Source organism: Anarhichas minor, unplaced genomic scaffold (genome assembly GCF_050575085.1).
Source record: "Anarhichas minor isolate MPS153535 unplaced genomic scaffold, ASM5057508v1 ptg000020l, whole genome shotgun sequence".
Lineage (NCBI taxonomy): Eukaryota > Metazoa > Chordata > Actinopteri > Perciformes > Anarhichadidae > Anarhichas > Anarhichas minor.
The window spans coordinates 2,197,218-2,212,812 of record NW_027466466.1 but is presented as its reverse complement, the minus strand read 5'-3'; the positions used below and the strand labels follow the sequence as shown (position 1 = coordinate 2,212,812).

The following is a 15,595-nucleotide window of genomic DNA, read 5'->3' as shown; positions in this document are numbered from 1 at the left end:
TCCAGATGTCAACGCATCATGACAGCGGTGTCATTTACCTGCGCCTAATGCTCATTTTTACTGATTAGAGCTCGACAATAACACATCATCGTGCAACTCCATCACTCTGAGCAGCATGATGGGAATGAAATACTACATGAGAAGTCTGATCAAGTGATTTTGGACTTGGAGTTGTGACACATTCAGTTTTCACTAGCGCTGAAGAACTTACACACACGTCGTGCGTGCGTGTGTGTGCATGTGTGTGCGTGTGCTGACGTAAAACTAATATGTGGCAATCTTGTGACCATCAAAAACTTCTTCTACTTTTGTCATTCTTCTTCCTCCTGCCTTCTTCTTCTTCCTTTGTTCTTTCTTTCTTCCTTCATCCTTCTCCCTCTTCTGATAACACATTGCTGGTTTATCTTTTAGCCTGAATGTTGTCTGCATCGTTGTCGTTTGTCAGGAGGAAGAGCAAACAGGCCATGAGGGACTACAAGAAGGTGCAGATCCAGCTGGAGAACCTGGAGACCAGTGTGAGAGACCGCTGTAAGAAGGAGTTCACAGGTACACTCCTCTTCACTCTAGGAAATAACATCAGCTCACCAAAATCAGGAACGATACACAAACCAATGCCCTCATTCCCTTTCCTCCCCTCCTTCAGACTTGATGACGGAGATGATGGACGTGTCCAGTGATTTGGTGGGTTCAGGGATCCCCATCCTGGATTACCGGGTGTACGCCGAGCGCATTTTCTTCCCTGGCCACCAGGAGTCGCCACTGAGACGGGATCTGGACGTCCCTGAGAGTCGCAGGCAGACTGTGGAGCAAGGGCTGGTTCAGCTGTCCAATCTGCTCAACAGCAAACTCTTTCTCACCAAGGTCAGACAACAGGGGAATGGATATCTTTAAATAGAGCAGTATGTCATTCGGAAAGGTCTTTACATCGATATTCCCATCCTCTCTGTCAGAATTAGGGCCAATAGAATAAATAGAAACTGTAATACAGATTTCCCCAATAACTCGCTGTTACAGGTTTAAGTTCATCTTCTTCTTATCCCCGTCGTCTCCACAGTTTATCCACACTCTGGAGGTCCAGCGGACGTTCTCCCCGAGGGACCGGGCCTATGTGGCCTCCCTGCTGACCGTAGCCCTGCACGGTAAACTGGAGTACTTCACGGACATCCTGAAGACACTGCTCAATGATCTAGTGGAACAGTATGTGGCCAAGAACCCCAAGCTGATGCTCAGGAGGTGAGGGCGAAGTCAGGTGGTCAGATCATCGAGGTGTCTTCAGCACATTCGTCCATAAATCGTGTGCTTACTTTCTTCTTTTTCCAGAACGGAATCAGTGGTTGAGAAGCTTTTGACGAACTGGATGTCCATCTGTCTGTTTACCTTTCTGAGGGTATGTCCACTAGTATCTGTGACACCTGGCCAGAGATCAGTGAATAAAGTATTTATTTAGTCAGAAAAACAAACAAAAAAAACCCTTATATTTGTGCAACATAACTTTTAAAATTTGATTTCCTTTTTATTTATCTAAGGACCTCATTTATTTATCTTTGAACCCTTTCTTGAGCCCCAACATGTTATTTTACGGTTTCTGTTTCTTACTAAATCACAACTTTGGTTCTGCAACGTTGTCCACAACAATCAATAATGTTAATATTTGTATTATACACAAATGGCATCTTTTGAGTTAGAAACACTTCACAATAACTCTCCATTGAAGTAAGTGCATCTTTGGTTCAGCAGCGTGACTCGGTCAGGACGGTCACTGAACGACTCCTAAACTGATGTTCTGTAGTGGGAGGACACTGTTGACCTTTCGTCTCTCATGCTTGGCCAGGAATCTGCAGGGGAGTCGTTCTACATGCTGTTCAGAGCAATAAAGCACCAGGTGGACAAGGGACCTGTGGACGCCGTGACGGGAAAAGCCAAGTACACGCTGAACGACAACAGGCTGCTGCGAGAGGACGTGGAGTACCGCACGCTGGTCAGCACACACACAGACACCATATTAAATATATTCACACAGGCCGGGTTAGTCATGGCAAGGACATGAAGGGAATCTGTTCTGTATGTTACAAAAGACATAGCTGACTCCTTCTCCTTGTTTTTCATGATACTTTTCCTAATTGTTTATGGAATTAAAGGGTAACATGTATTTTTCAACCTGGATATGTCCCCATGTTTTTGGTGTCTAAATGACTAATGGGGACAGAAATGTATGGAAGGAGAACGCTGCAGCCGCTAAACTGGCTGCAATGTAATCATATCTGGCAACTTCTCACCGTAGATGTACGTCCACTAAAGTGCTTGTTGTTGGCACTGACAGGCTCATATTGTTATTCTAAGTGTCTGAGAACATTAGGGAAAGAACCCCACAGAGAAATAAAACCTTTTTTCCTTTACTTTGCTTCACCATGTCTCGCACAAGAGAAGTCTCGTTCTTTAGTCTCACCAGAGGTGAATTGCTGCCAGGAGACAACGGTGGAAACCTGAGTGAGAGTCAGAGAGAGGAGTGCCGGTGTTGTCACTTAGTTGTGTTGGAGGACAGAAAGTGCAGCTTCGTGTGATTTTCCACAATGTGGATGTGAGGCGAGATTTCAGAACGAGACTTCTCCTTGAGCGAGACTTTGTTGGACACAATAACAAACAGACGGGATCAAGCTAAAAGGTAAAAGGGAAAGAAAAATGTTTTATTTCTCTGTGGGGTACTTTCCATAATGTTCTCAGACACTTAGAATAACAATATCAGCCTGTCTGTGCCAACAACAAGCACTTTAGTGGACGTACATTGACGGACTACATGGAAGCCCGTTCAGCAGCTGGAGGCCGCAGCCCTCACGCTAATACTGGACCAATAGGACTGAAAGTACACAAAAACATGGGCAAATAGGGTCCAGGTTGAAAAATACCGAAAATCCCCTTCAGGTTAGTTGTTGGCCTTCTTTTAGTACTATTCAAATTTGAATGACATAAATTGATACAGTTAGATGACAAGTTTGACTCAAACCAATATTATTTCCAATATTTCCACCACTAACCTGTTCCTAATCTGTCCAGACCCTAAATGTAGCGATGCCGGCCTCAGCCACCAGCGGAGGCGCCACCACGCAGATGGTGCCGGCCAAAGTCCTGGACTGTGACACCATCACCCAAGTGAAGGAGAAACTCCTGGAGCAGACCTGGAAGGGAACCTCCTTCTCCCAGAGGCCACACGTTGACTCGTTACACCTCGGTAAGTCCAGTTCATTTCACAACACCAGGCTTCTCTTTAGTATCAGAGCAGTCCATCACACAAACCAGTAGTGGTGTAACGGACCATAGTAACGGATCCCCCTCACGGTTTGACACGCATGTGAACCGTGGATTAATGACACACTTTAACATTAACCATCACAGTATAAAAATAAAGTTTTACTGACCAATATTCAGTCAAATATGTGATCAGGACATCTTTTATGCTTTTCTAGTCTCTCATAACGTTACATTGTTAACAAATAATCTGTGTTTAAACTGACAGGAGAGCTGTTAGCATTAGCAGCACCGCTAACGGCTAACAAACGAATATTACGTTCAGGCTCTGTTCAGTTACATTACGATGCAGGCTCTGTTCAGTGAAAATGAGTATTGAACGAAGGTAAACTATAACGTTATCATGATGTGTTCAATGTGATCTCGTAAAATGTAGTGTTGGTGAGAAACTTGAATATATCCAGTAGTTTGTAGGAGATGTTTTCACAACAACATAAATAGATATTAGAGATGAATTATGAGCTGTTTACACTAGCTCTAATAATACATCATTAAAACTACTAATGACTATATTTATTTTAATCCATTAAAATACAATCTTTTACTTCCTTATTATTCAAATTGTGTGTTTTTATGAAGAAAATAAAAGGATCATTTTTGATGTTTTACTGACTTCAGAGCGGTTGAAATGATTTTCTGGATCCTTGTAGACCAGCTGCTATAATCAAACAACAAAGAGATCTGTATCTGTTAATATGGATCATCAATGATCATCAGTTAGTGTCAGCAGCAAAACAACAAGTTCTATTTGCTCTCTTTTTTCTTTTGTGCTGATCCGATCTGTGACTCTAATCAGTGATATGATCTGAACCGCGAGCGTTATGATCCGTTGCACCACTAATAGTTCTAGTGAGTTTGTTTAAATTTTTAGTTTTCTTGAAAAAGCACAAGGTTACTTAACATTTGCTTATTTTTCCCTCCAGAGTGGCGTGCAGGTGTCGCGGGTCACCTGATCTTATCAGATGAGGATCTGACATCGGTAGTGCAAGGCTTGTGGAAGCGCCTCAATACACTGCAGCACTACAAGGTGAGCGCGAGTCACACTACCGCTGAAACACATGCACAACACACTGTTTGAGGCAGGAAGCGTGAACGTTGTTATGTGACTGTGCGACACAGGTCCCCGACGGAGCGACGGTGGCCCTCGTCCCCAGGAACACCAAGAACCACGTCCACGACAGCCACGATTACATGCCTGGAGAAAGTGAGTGTCCCCACTACAGCATTCAGATATGGATGGTTATTAACGGAACCCTCCTGTAATAAAAGTGTCACCTTTAACAGATATGTTGATCGGTGCTGGTGAAGCTGATATTCTTACCTGGTGATCTGATATTGAAGCCGGCACTTTGCATTACTTAACAAGAAAAGTGTATGCAAAATGGTTCGGAGGGCGTTTCAGATTTTTTTCAATGCTTTTTTGACTCGGACTTGAGTTCTACAGGATTCAGAATACAGGATCACGGCCGTCTCGGAGCAGAAGGTGTTTCAGTTCAATGAGTGACCGTGTTAACTGGTGACTCTCGGCCAAATGCGTCCATGGTTTTGATTGAAGGCTTTCTCAAGGACGCCTTCATGTTCTGTTGGTGTTTTTAACAGCTGCCGTCACTACGGGCAACCACGAAGCATTCGGCTGAGAGTCACCAGTTAACACGGTCACTCGTTAAACTGAAACACCGGCGGTGGCTGCCAGCTATTGAATGTGCGATCTGACGGATCGAAGCACTCGTATTTGTAGCACCCGTTTTAAAACCTCATGAAGTCTAACCTCTGGGTCTGTGTGTCATGGTGTTTGATGTCACATGACCACAGATAACAAAGTTGGAAGCATCTGGTGACATCTGACAACTCGCACCAAAACAAACTCGATCGATGAACAGCACTACATTGTAAGGAGGAAAATATGTAGTTTTGAATTTGGGGTGAACTGTTTCTTTAAGTGGAACAACAGAGAAAAAGATTGTGCTCACTGTGCTTACCGAGATGTAGCCGCTCTGCAAGGGATGAACCTAAATACCAAAACAAATGCATACAAGAGGTAAGAAGTGGGGAAACAGAACAAGTTGTTCATTTAGATTACTGTGAAATATTACTTTTGTAGTTTTAACATTGACCAGCAGAGGGTACAAAATCAAAGTATGGTCGTTTGTCAAATAGATTTGCTTGAAATGTGTGTAGATATATTTACTGCAGATTGAACTAAACATATTTTACAATCTGTTAGAATAACAGTTGTATTGATCACTGAGATAGCGTTGACTTTGAATAAAGTTGATTCAAAATATAAAATATATTCAATATAATATAATAATATTTAACTCTCCGAACCCCAAAACCCCAGAAAACTTAACCGAAACTAAGCTTAAAATGTTGATATTTTATTCTACGTCTCATTTAAAATCTCGTACCCAATAAACCGTTTGAAGAAACCACATCCTGTAAAAAACAATAAGGAAGCCATGATTGATACGACTGAGACTAACAGTCACATGACAAAAACATCTTCAGTGGAGATGAGCTTCACAAGGAGCTCAGCAAACTACACTTTCACACACTCACAAGTAGTTTGTCATCGCTGCACACTATGAACAAACACTCATATCCACGTGTGTGTGATGTGTGCCAAATGTCACCACTGTACTAGCTAATGCAGTCGTGTTTTATCTGAACAGAGCGTGAACAACCAGGGGGGGGCGCTGTTTGACTACAGTTGTTCTGTTTTATTGGGTAGGATGAAGTGGGAGAGATGAGTCACTTGGCAGCAGAGAAAAAGCCAAAAACATGAAATACATTATTTTAATGCTGAGACTGTGTTTGCAGCCCAAAAAATATGAACCTTGATTTCACACCGTTTGAAAACACTGAAGTTACCCAAACAAGTGCATGAACACATATATGACCCAAGAAATGACACAAAGTGCGTGCGTATGTGCATGCGCGCACGGGGACACGGGTGACAGTGTCAGCGGGGCAGGCACCACACCAGGCCAGCAAAGAGTTTCAACAACACCTTGCTTTGGTGTATCTTAGCCCACCAGCCGTACTGACCCAACCGTTGTCCCCTCTCACCAGAGACCCCCATGCTGGACGACGGGGAGGAGGGAGGAGTGAGGCTCTGGCATCTGGTGAAAGCCAGCGAGGAGTCGGAGCTGCCTAAGCACAGAAGGGGCAGCGTGAGGGAGCGGGGCGGCGAGAGGGCCAAGGCCATCCCCGAGATCTACCTCACACGCCTGCTCTCCATGAAGGTAAACCAGATGATCAGAGCCGGTGTTCGTCAAGGCCGTGCCAGATGTGTGTAGATGTAAAAAACAAAAACATTTTTACAACCGATTGTCAACTACAGCAGCAACGATCGGGCTCAACATTGGTGGTGGTTGCTCCTCTGTAGATACACTAAGTAAGAATCAGCGTGAGATTTTTCCAGACCAGCAGAGGAGCTGAGTGAGACGACCACGAGTGCAGATTTGTGAATGCATCTGGTTCTCTCTGCTCCTCCGTCTCAGGGCACGCTGCAGAAGTTCGTGGACGATTTGTTCACGGCGATCCTCAGCACCAGTCGCCCCGTGCCTCTGGCGGTCAAATACTTCTTCGACCTGCTGGACGAGCAGGCTCTGCAGCACAACATCGCTGACCCCGAGACCATCCACATCTGGAAAACCAACAGGTAAACCAGTTGGTCGCTAAAAGGCCAGGACCGGTCTCTGGTCACAAGTTATAAACACACTGTTCTAAAGATGCATTTGATATTACTAGTACTTTTTACTTCTAATATCAGAAATATCTATGGTGGTTCCTCCAAATATCACCGAAGCTCATGAACTCTTTTATCAAAGGGTTATTTAAGATACGATGCACCTTTATTGACCCCCAGCAGGGAAAACCAGACCATATTCAGGTTCCTCTCACACTCGTCGTTTGGTTCATTCGGTCAGAAAAATATAAATAATTATAACATTTAGTTTAGGTGTGAAAGCGCCACCAACTTTCTGGTTGTATTGAAGCATCTCTTCTTTTTTTTCTTTCCTATTACATATTAATATACTTTCTTAATAAACATCATAACCAGTGGGTCACTGTTTTCTTGTCTTGCCAAACAGCTTGCCGCTGCGGTTCTGGATCAACATCCTTAAGAACCCTCAGTTCATCTTCGACGTGCAGACCTCAGACCACGTGGACGCCGTGCTGTCCGTCATCGCTCAGACCTTCATGGACTCCTGCACCATCGCCGACCACAAACTGGGACGGGTGAGCTCGTCGTTTCGAGGCACTTCCAATGTCGTAGAAAACGTAGGTTATACAAATCCAGGACGCGTTTCATGCATACGTCTTCCTCGCACAGGACTCCCCCATCAACAAGTTGCTGTATGCCAGAGACATCCCGCGCTACAAGCAGATGGTGGAGAGGTAAGAATATGGCAGCCCCACTGACCCCGGGCATAAAAACATTCTGGAGGAGGGAGGGAGGGAGGCCGAGGACAATCTGTCAGTACCAGACAGAGGGTAGACCAAGCCCGCGAGGCTTCCATGCATGGATGGTCTGAGAGCAGACTGCTACACTTGCTACTGTCTGCTGCGCTTTAAACTCTGCAGATTCCACCCGTGGTGTCTTCAAGCTTTGTGACAAATAGGCCTGTTTTATAAGCCTTACTAGTCTGATCTAAATTTGAAAAAAAGGATAAAGCTGCAGGAAACCGTGTTCTTTATATTCTATAGATTCATCCAGTTTAACCATTCCGATTTCACTGGCTGATGATTGCTGGCTTCATTTAAAGTAACTTAACAATCAATGTAAGACTTGTATTTGCTGATCTCCAGTTGTTTAAAGTCTCACCATACTGCTGTGATGTCAGAGTGTACTCGGTACACTCTGACATCACTGCACGGTGTTGTCGGATGAGCAATCGGAGTATCACAAGGCTTCTCAGCTTGCCATTAAATGAAATAAAATGAGTCTTTAAGTTAAAGGAGAACATATCATGCTCATTTTCAGGTTCATACTTGTATTTATGGGTCTCTACTAGAACATGTTGACATGCTTTAATGTTTAAAAAACATTATTTTGCTCATACCGTCCCTCTGAATATACCTTTATTCACCCTCTTGTCTGAAACGCTACGTTTAAGTGCCTGTCTCTTTAAGACACCCTCCTGAAAATAAGTCAAATTTTCTCTGATTGGCTTTCGAGAAAAAATGCGGCGTTGACTGAGTTGTCTTTATTCCACAGTGTGTGGGTTGTCAGGCACTTAAGATGTTAGTGCACAAGCACGAAAGTGAGTTTTTCACAATATGTCCCCTTTAAAAGAAGTCTGTCGGGCCGAGTGGTTCCAGAGCAGCTGTACTTCTACATGTACAGCACATGTATTTCAATGAACAGGCCGAACAGCTCATCCGTACAGCAACACTTCTGTTTCCTGCTCATATTTAAAGCTGCTCTAATCATTATTTTATAACGACAACGGCAGAAACAACTATGTGTTCATGTCTTTGGACGAACCCTTTCACGTTACACAGAGAGAATAATCACCCGGAGCAGACTCCAACTTCCAGCCCATATGTAAATACGTCAATGTTTGTGTTCACTGTAGCAAAAAAAATGTTATTGCAGGTTTCAGATGAAAGTATTCAAAACATAAATTCAATTTGTGCCATTAAAATACTGCCATGAAGGGGCTCAAGACACGCAAGGCTTCAAACTCCATTGAATTTCAAATTCAAGGTTTTGGGTATTTCCTGTAAAACAATAAAATAGCAGAAAGAGCATCTGCTGTTTTTATGTCATCAGTAATTCCATTCAGTTCGTTTCTGTACACGACTCTCCTCTCTCTCTCTGCAGGTACTACGCAGACATCCGTCAGACCATCTCCGCCAGTGACCAGGAGATGAACTCGGCTCTAGCCGAACTCTCTCGTGTACGTTACCCGCTCTTTGTTTTTCGCATTTTAAAAGAGTGAAAGGCTAACGGTTGAACACATGAATCATTTCAGGTCCTGGAAGTTTCCATCTGGGTGGGCGCCTGACAAGCTAGATGTGGAGTGTGAAATAAAATATGAATGACAACCGATGCAGCTTTTAACGGCCTCCCTCTGACGTTTCCTCTCCTCTCTGTTCTTTTTACTCTCACCAAACAGAATTACGCCGCCGAGGTCAACTGTCTCGTGGCTTTACACGAGCTGTACAAGTACATCAACAAATACTACGATCAAGTGAGTATAACGTACAAAAATACAAAGAATGTCGTGCTGTGGTTTGGATGCATCTCGACTGCATGTCAAAGTGATTGAATCTCTGAAATCGTGAAAATACAGAACCATATTAGGTAAATAATAACATACATAACATAAGCCCCGCCCCCTATAGTTACCAAGATACAGTGACACGCTGACATCACATTTTTTAAAAGACGATTCCTTGATTTCAGACTTCTCCGTTCTAGTTGGCGACTGTCGATTCTTTTCAGCTGCAATGAACACTGTCCATGGCAGGTCAGCTGGCTAGTTAGTGAAGCTAACGTTAGCTTCACGAGTAGGTTGTCAACACAGTCTCGGGCCAATATTTAATTTCCAGCGGAGTTGTTTTAAAACAAGAATCAAACTGTTCAAACTGAATCGATCTACTTCACACTTGGCGGGTAGGGCTGCAGATATACCGTCTTAGCATCGACATGCGTCACAGCGAAGGACGTGCGACGTTGGCAAATGAACTCGTCAAGCTATAACTTTTTTTTACTGCTTGAAAAAACTTTTGCTCTCAAAGTCCACAAGATGGATACATTTTACTTTATGTACAAAATGTAGGATTGTTCATATTACAAAATTATATAAAAAAATATTGCAACGTCAGGTTTTTCCAGTTTCCAGTCCAAGTGTATTACTGGGGACCCGAGGACGTACAGTGAGACGTAACCAGGCGCAACCTCCGGTTCTGGCGAGTGAAGCTTATGCAGAAACTTAAAAGGTGCATTCTCTCTACTGACCAGCAGGGAGCGACTCCTCTGGTTGCAAAAATAAGTCGGGTTGTATAGAAGTCTATGAGAAAATGACTCTACTTCTCTCTTGATTTATTCCCTCAGTAAACATTGTAAACATGAGTTTATGGTCTCAATCTCTAGTTCCAAGTCTTCTTCAATACAGCGTGATGTTCATTTAGTAAATTATGGTCCATTTAGAGTCAAATAGACAATAAAACCATAAAGCAGGATATGCTTTAGAGCGGGCTTACTGTGATTGACAGGTCACTGACACTACGTCACTCCTCCGCATTCCAAATATGGTAACTTCAGTTCATTGGTTGCAAAAACAACATGGCGGCGGCTGTAATCCAAGATGGCGACGGCAAACTCGCTGAACTCGAGGCTTCAAAACAGCAGTCCACAAACCAATGGGTGACGTCACCATGACTACGTCCACTTGTACAGTCTAGTTTCAACCCTTGAACTTTGTGTTTATTCGCCTTGATGTCACCATTGTCATAAGAAAACTAGCCAGGAATGCAGACCAATACTCTCGTTAAATTTAATGTAAGCTATAAAATGACACCGCCCTCCAAACTCTTTAAACGCAGAGTATCTCTCTTACTCAAGCACACTGTTTCAAAGTGTAGACACTGGGGGAGGGGTTTAGCTAAGGCCAATTATATATGCGTTGCTCAAATCCCCTCAGCCTTTCACTTCCACTCATAAAAGGATAAGCCTATTGAGGTAATTACACAATACTTCCTAAATGTTGGCCGAACCTAATGGCTTCCATCCTGTCAGATCATCACAGCCCTGGAGGAGGACGCCACTGCCCAGAAGATGCAGCTCGGTTACAGACTCCAACAGGTCGCTGCCGCCGTAGAAAACAAAGTCACAGACCTATGACCCAAAGGACGGGGTACAATTCATCCTTTAACCTTGAAGTGATGGACGATGATGGGGACGAAGGTTCTGTCTCCCGGAGAAAAGTCCTCCCTCGTTTTTCCAAGATGAAGGAGGACAACGGATCATTGTGGCACATGCTGTGATTTTGCTGTCATTTTGACGGACTGATTTTTAGCGAAGGGACAAATGATCTCAACAGGATCACTGATACTGGGCCATGTTTCCTGTCCCGTGTCCAGGAGGTACAGTAAGACCCCCTTGGAACTTCCACAGGTCCTAACACTGGGAGGAAAGTGACACAGCTGGGGGGGAGGACCTGTGAAATGAAGCACATTAAAACAAAGGGATTTCATGACACCTCTCGTAAGGATTTCCCATGTTGCATTCAGACTAAAGGGAGACACAATATGAGAAGCGATCCTTCTGTTTTTTCCTCCGACTCTACGCGTCTCGGTGGACTTTTTTCTGACAAACTGCACTGAACAGTCCTGCAAGCTTCCAGCTCCACGTGTTAGTCCTCTGCTGTAGGCGTGCTAGTTGAAGAAACCGTTGGACGAGGAGGGAAAAGGGAAGAATTAGGACTCAAATGTCGACAGCTGTGTAGTTTTCCTCCGATGTGTCAAAGTCTTACATGAAGGACGAAGCGATAATGGCAGAGCACCCTGGAGGCCTGTCCTATTGGAAAACATGTTTTCATTCTGCTTTTATCTTCCTTAAATCATTCTACGAGTCTTACTCTTTGACCTTTTATTAGCTGTTGTTGGGCAGCTTGTTGTCCTGTGTAAACCGTTTCCCTTTTTTAAAGCTTCACATCGCCACTTGTGCTTTTACCGCAATGTCTACATGCTGCCTGTAGTTTGAACTGAACACCGGCATTTTGTGAAGGCGTTGATTTCATTTGGTTGAGGATGTGGTACACAAATACTATGATGACCTACTGCTATTGTGAATGTTCCTTTTCTTAGGCACAGATGTTTATCCAGTTTGTAGACTATGTATTACCCCGGACAATTTGGCGGAGGAACTTACAGCTAACTCGTTAAACTGATCCGTCCTTAGAAACCCACAAAGTGAAATGAATTACATGCACTAATTCAATGAAAACAGATCTTGTATTGTATGAAAGATCAAGCCGGACTTTTTGGATAAGAAATGCACAAATAGATGAATACTGTCTAAAGGAATTGAGGAATTAGTAGGTTTTACTGCCTCTTCAGTATTTATTTCCCTTCCTCATTTATTATTTGTGTAATTTATTTCCCTTCAACATGATGCGTTTGTGTGGTTGACAGTATTTGAGGTGACTGTAAAATACATGTTGCAGAATTACATCGCTACATATTTATACAGTTACCTTGCATATAGGTGCATTTCACAGATGTGTTTATATAGCTTTGTCCAATTCATTTTTAATTCTTTTTTTTAAATTTATTTAAGTCTGATTTGATCTTCCATATTAATAAGATGTGTCGCTACTGCCTATACTTTATGTTCTGCTTTTGAATTTCCACACAGCCAGTTCCCAAAAGCTTGGTTATGTCTTCCCCCACTTAATTACACATTTGGCTATTGAAATGTAGTCTATAACTATTACTAGTACCTTTTAATATTATGGGCTTCTATTGATACTGAACAATATCAAGGAAACAGCTCCCTCCATTGGATGGTTGTTATCCACCAACTCTGCCTCTGATTGGCTTTCCCTGATGTCCTTACCCTAAACTGACCTAATCTAACTACTCATGCCTAAACCTAACCCAGCCAACCAACAAAGGCAACGATTACTAAGAGGAGAGTGGTGCGTTGTGCCTTCACCAATAGGAAACAAAATATTTGGAAATTGCGATGACATCATTCTGCAATAATAATTAGCAATGTGCTTCTTTTTGCAACAATGGGCCTTCGGAATAATGTGCGTTTGGTTTCAGGAGAACGGGCTTCCCTCCTCAGTGGGACATTTTTTGGACTGTCTAGTTTTCAGAATAATGGACTTTTGGAACAATCGTGTGCCAGATTTTGGACCGCGTTAAGCAAAGCTGCACTTATTCTTCCATCTATTAGAAAGTCCTCCCTTTCTCTCAAGACTTAAATCAGACAATATGTTTAATAAACAAAGGTGCCACATGTGAAAGTCTTTTACTAGTTTTTTCAAATTTAATTTATTTTGTATTTATTATCTATTGCATATGTTGTTGGTTATTATTTTCCGATACATGTAATAATACTGCTTATGCCCCTCTGAATCTGAGAAGATGTGTGTATTTTAAAGAGAAAGCAAGGGACCTTTTTTTACCTCATGGTGTTTTCTTTTTGTCCGTTGTCCTACTCTCAAGTCTAACTCAAATTCACATCAGCTTTCCTGAAATTCTGAAAGTTTCAATCTCTCCTTTTATATTTTGCATCCATTTTAGAAGCAAAAGAGAAATATGATTTTTAACTTTGCATTCAAACACCATTCTTTGCACATTAGTGTTGCTTGTGTCTTACTTGTGTATATGCAAAGCTCAGATGTGTGTACCATTTTCCTGTAGATGCATTCTGCTGTTAACTACTCCTGACTTAAGTGTTCTCTGACTAATTGATAGGATGAACCTAACGCTGACTTAATGTGACGCAATAAAGTGGTTCCGATGTTAATGAATGTCTCAAGTTATCTTCTTCTTACTTAATGCAGTGGAGAGTGTTGATGGTGCCTCGTCGTCAGTCCGCTGCTGATCCAGCTAAGAAAAAAAATGAAATCCTTTGAATCAAAAAAGCGAAACAAATGACTGCATTTTAAGTATTTTTCAAAATGACACAGGCCAACTTATTGTCGTAGAAAAAGATATCTTGCGGAGAGTTGTTTTTTAGCTCGACCTACGAATGTCCAGCAACACAAGGGATCAGTGCGTCTGCAGTGCAGAACTACTTGGTTAGGTTTAGAAAAAGAGTAAAAACGAGTTAAAATAAATATGTTTGTTAGGTAACTCGCGTAGATGAAAGTTAGCTTGTAAGTACGCAAGTTGCATAACAAAAGTAAACCTCATTGGCTTTTTGTCGAGGGAACCAGTTTGATGCTATAACTTCCTGTTGGCCTACAAAAATACCTCATCCCTGCAGCGCTCTACAACACCATGAGGTAGACTTTATTGTCCTGAAAAAAGTCTTGGACATATAAATCACTGCTGTATTAGAAAATGCTAAATAACATGGTGCATATGCTAGTTCACTTGCATGTGTGCACACACACACACACACACACACAATGCCAAAACAGTACATGCATAGACTGTTATAAAATAATAAATCGCACACTGCCCATTGTACGACACACCAGTAGTCCTCATAACAGTATAATAATGGTAATAGTACAGTGTAGCCGCTGTTGGACACCTAGTGCAGACCTGAACACTCCATGTCAGTTGTAAACTGACGCCCGGGTATCTAGCAGAGTCGACCTGGGGTGTGTTCCAGTCACGGATTACCACAGGTGAGTGGTCTGCCAAAAAGTGCTAATGAATTAGCATTGCTAGCTTAGTCCTCCGAGTGTCCCACTACTAGGCTACTATAGCAGCTAGCTGGGTACAGATAGTGTTAACACATGTGTATGGTGTCAACATTGTCTAGTTTTTACTCTGTGTCACTAGTTCACAGTATTCCTTCACATCGTATAACAGATATGAGGCCAAACAGCAGTGGATTTAAAAGGTTTTTATGCAGCCAATGAGCTGCAGTGAGCCCTATTGGTACAGGTAAAGAGAATACTATGAATTCAGTTATTATTGTTTCTGTATCGCAGACCGTATACGGAGATACGAAGCGAAACGTCTTGCAGTGAAAATTACACACTCCTACTAAACCATCTGCCGTCGATAGTGTGAGTGGTGACGATCTGTGTTTTTTTCTTTTTCTTGTGGCTGGAGGCTGATGGAATCTCAAATCTGGCACCCTTTAAAATGATGTGTGTGTGTGTGTGTGTGTAACCATGTATAGTCCATGGATATGTGTCCACGCTATATAGCTTATGATAAAGAAACAAGATGATCAACCAGCTGCCGTCACGCTTTTATTTCCTTTCCAGTGTTTTATGATAAATGTCTGATTATATATCGAAATATGAATTTAGTGTGACGTTTCAGAGTAAAACTGGAACAAAAACATGAGAGGCAAACCTCTCTTATCACCTGATATTTATCCCCTACTAACCCAGTGATCTAGATCCATGCAGGTGCTGTTTGGATGTCTCTCAGCACACACACACACACACACACACACGCTTCCTGCTTCTTTGGGAAGTGTCTTATTAAAGCTCTCTAAAAATGGCAAACAGTACCAGCCAGCTCAGGCTTTTGAGCTTAAGACTGGACCAGTGACATGCGGTTCGTGGCTGGTGAGGCACTGACTCAGATTTACAAATATATGAACCCAATAGAGGAGCTTAAATCACCATTCAAT

At 42.6% G+C, this 15,595-nt stretch overlaps 1 protein-coding gene across 1 annotated transcript in view; it reads left to right on the top strand.

The window, feature by feature from the left end:
* Positions 1-11,161, top strand: part of plxnb1a (plexin b1a) — a 33,395-nt gene extending 22,234 nt beyond the window's left edge. Inside the window, exons 23-37 of the mRNA XM_076095409.1 lie at positions 446-546; positions 644-861; positions 1,055-1,233; positions 1,321-1,387; positions 1,832-1,978; positions 3,052-3,226; positions 4,227-4,330; positions 4,423-4,507; positions 6,376-6,548; positions 6,807-6,967; positions 7,401-7,548; positions 7,643-7,707; positions 9,137-9,212; positions 9,432-9,506; positions 11,057-11,161. Of these exons, the coding sequence (XP_075951524.1) occupies positions 446-546; positions 644-861; positions 1,055-1,233; positions 1,321-1,387; positions 1,832-1,978; positions 3,052-3,226; positions 4,227-4,330; positions 4,423-4,507; positions 6,376-6,548; positions 6,807-6,967; positions 7,401-7,548; positions 7,643-7,707; positions 9,137-9,212; positions 9,432-9,506; positions 11,057-11,161 (1,879 nt within the window). The remainder of the gene's footprint in view (positions 1-445; positions 547-643; positions 862-1,054; positions 1,234-1,320; positions 1,388-1,831; positions 1,979-3,051; positions 3,227-4,226; positions 4,331-4,422; positions 4,508-6,375; positions 6,549-6,806; positions 6,968-7,400; positions 7,549-7,642; positions 7,708-9,136; positions 9,213-9,431; positions 9,507-11,056) is intronic.
* The last annotated feature ends 4,434 nt before the right edge of the window (positions 11,162-15,595 follow it).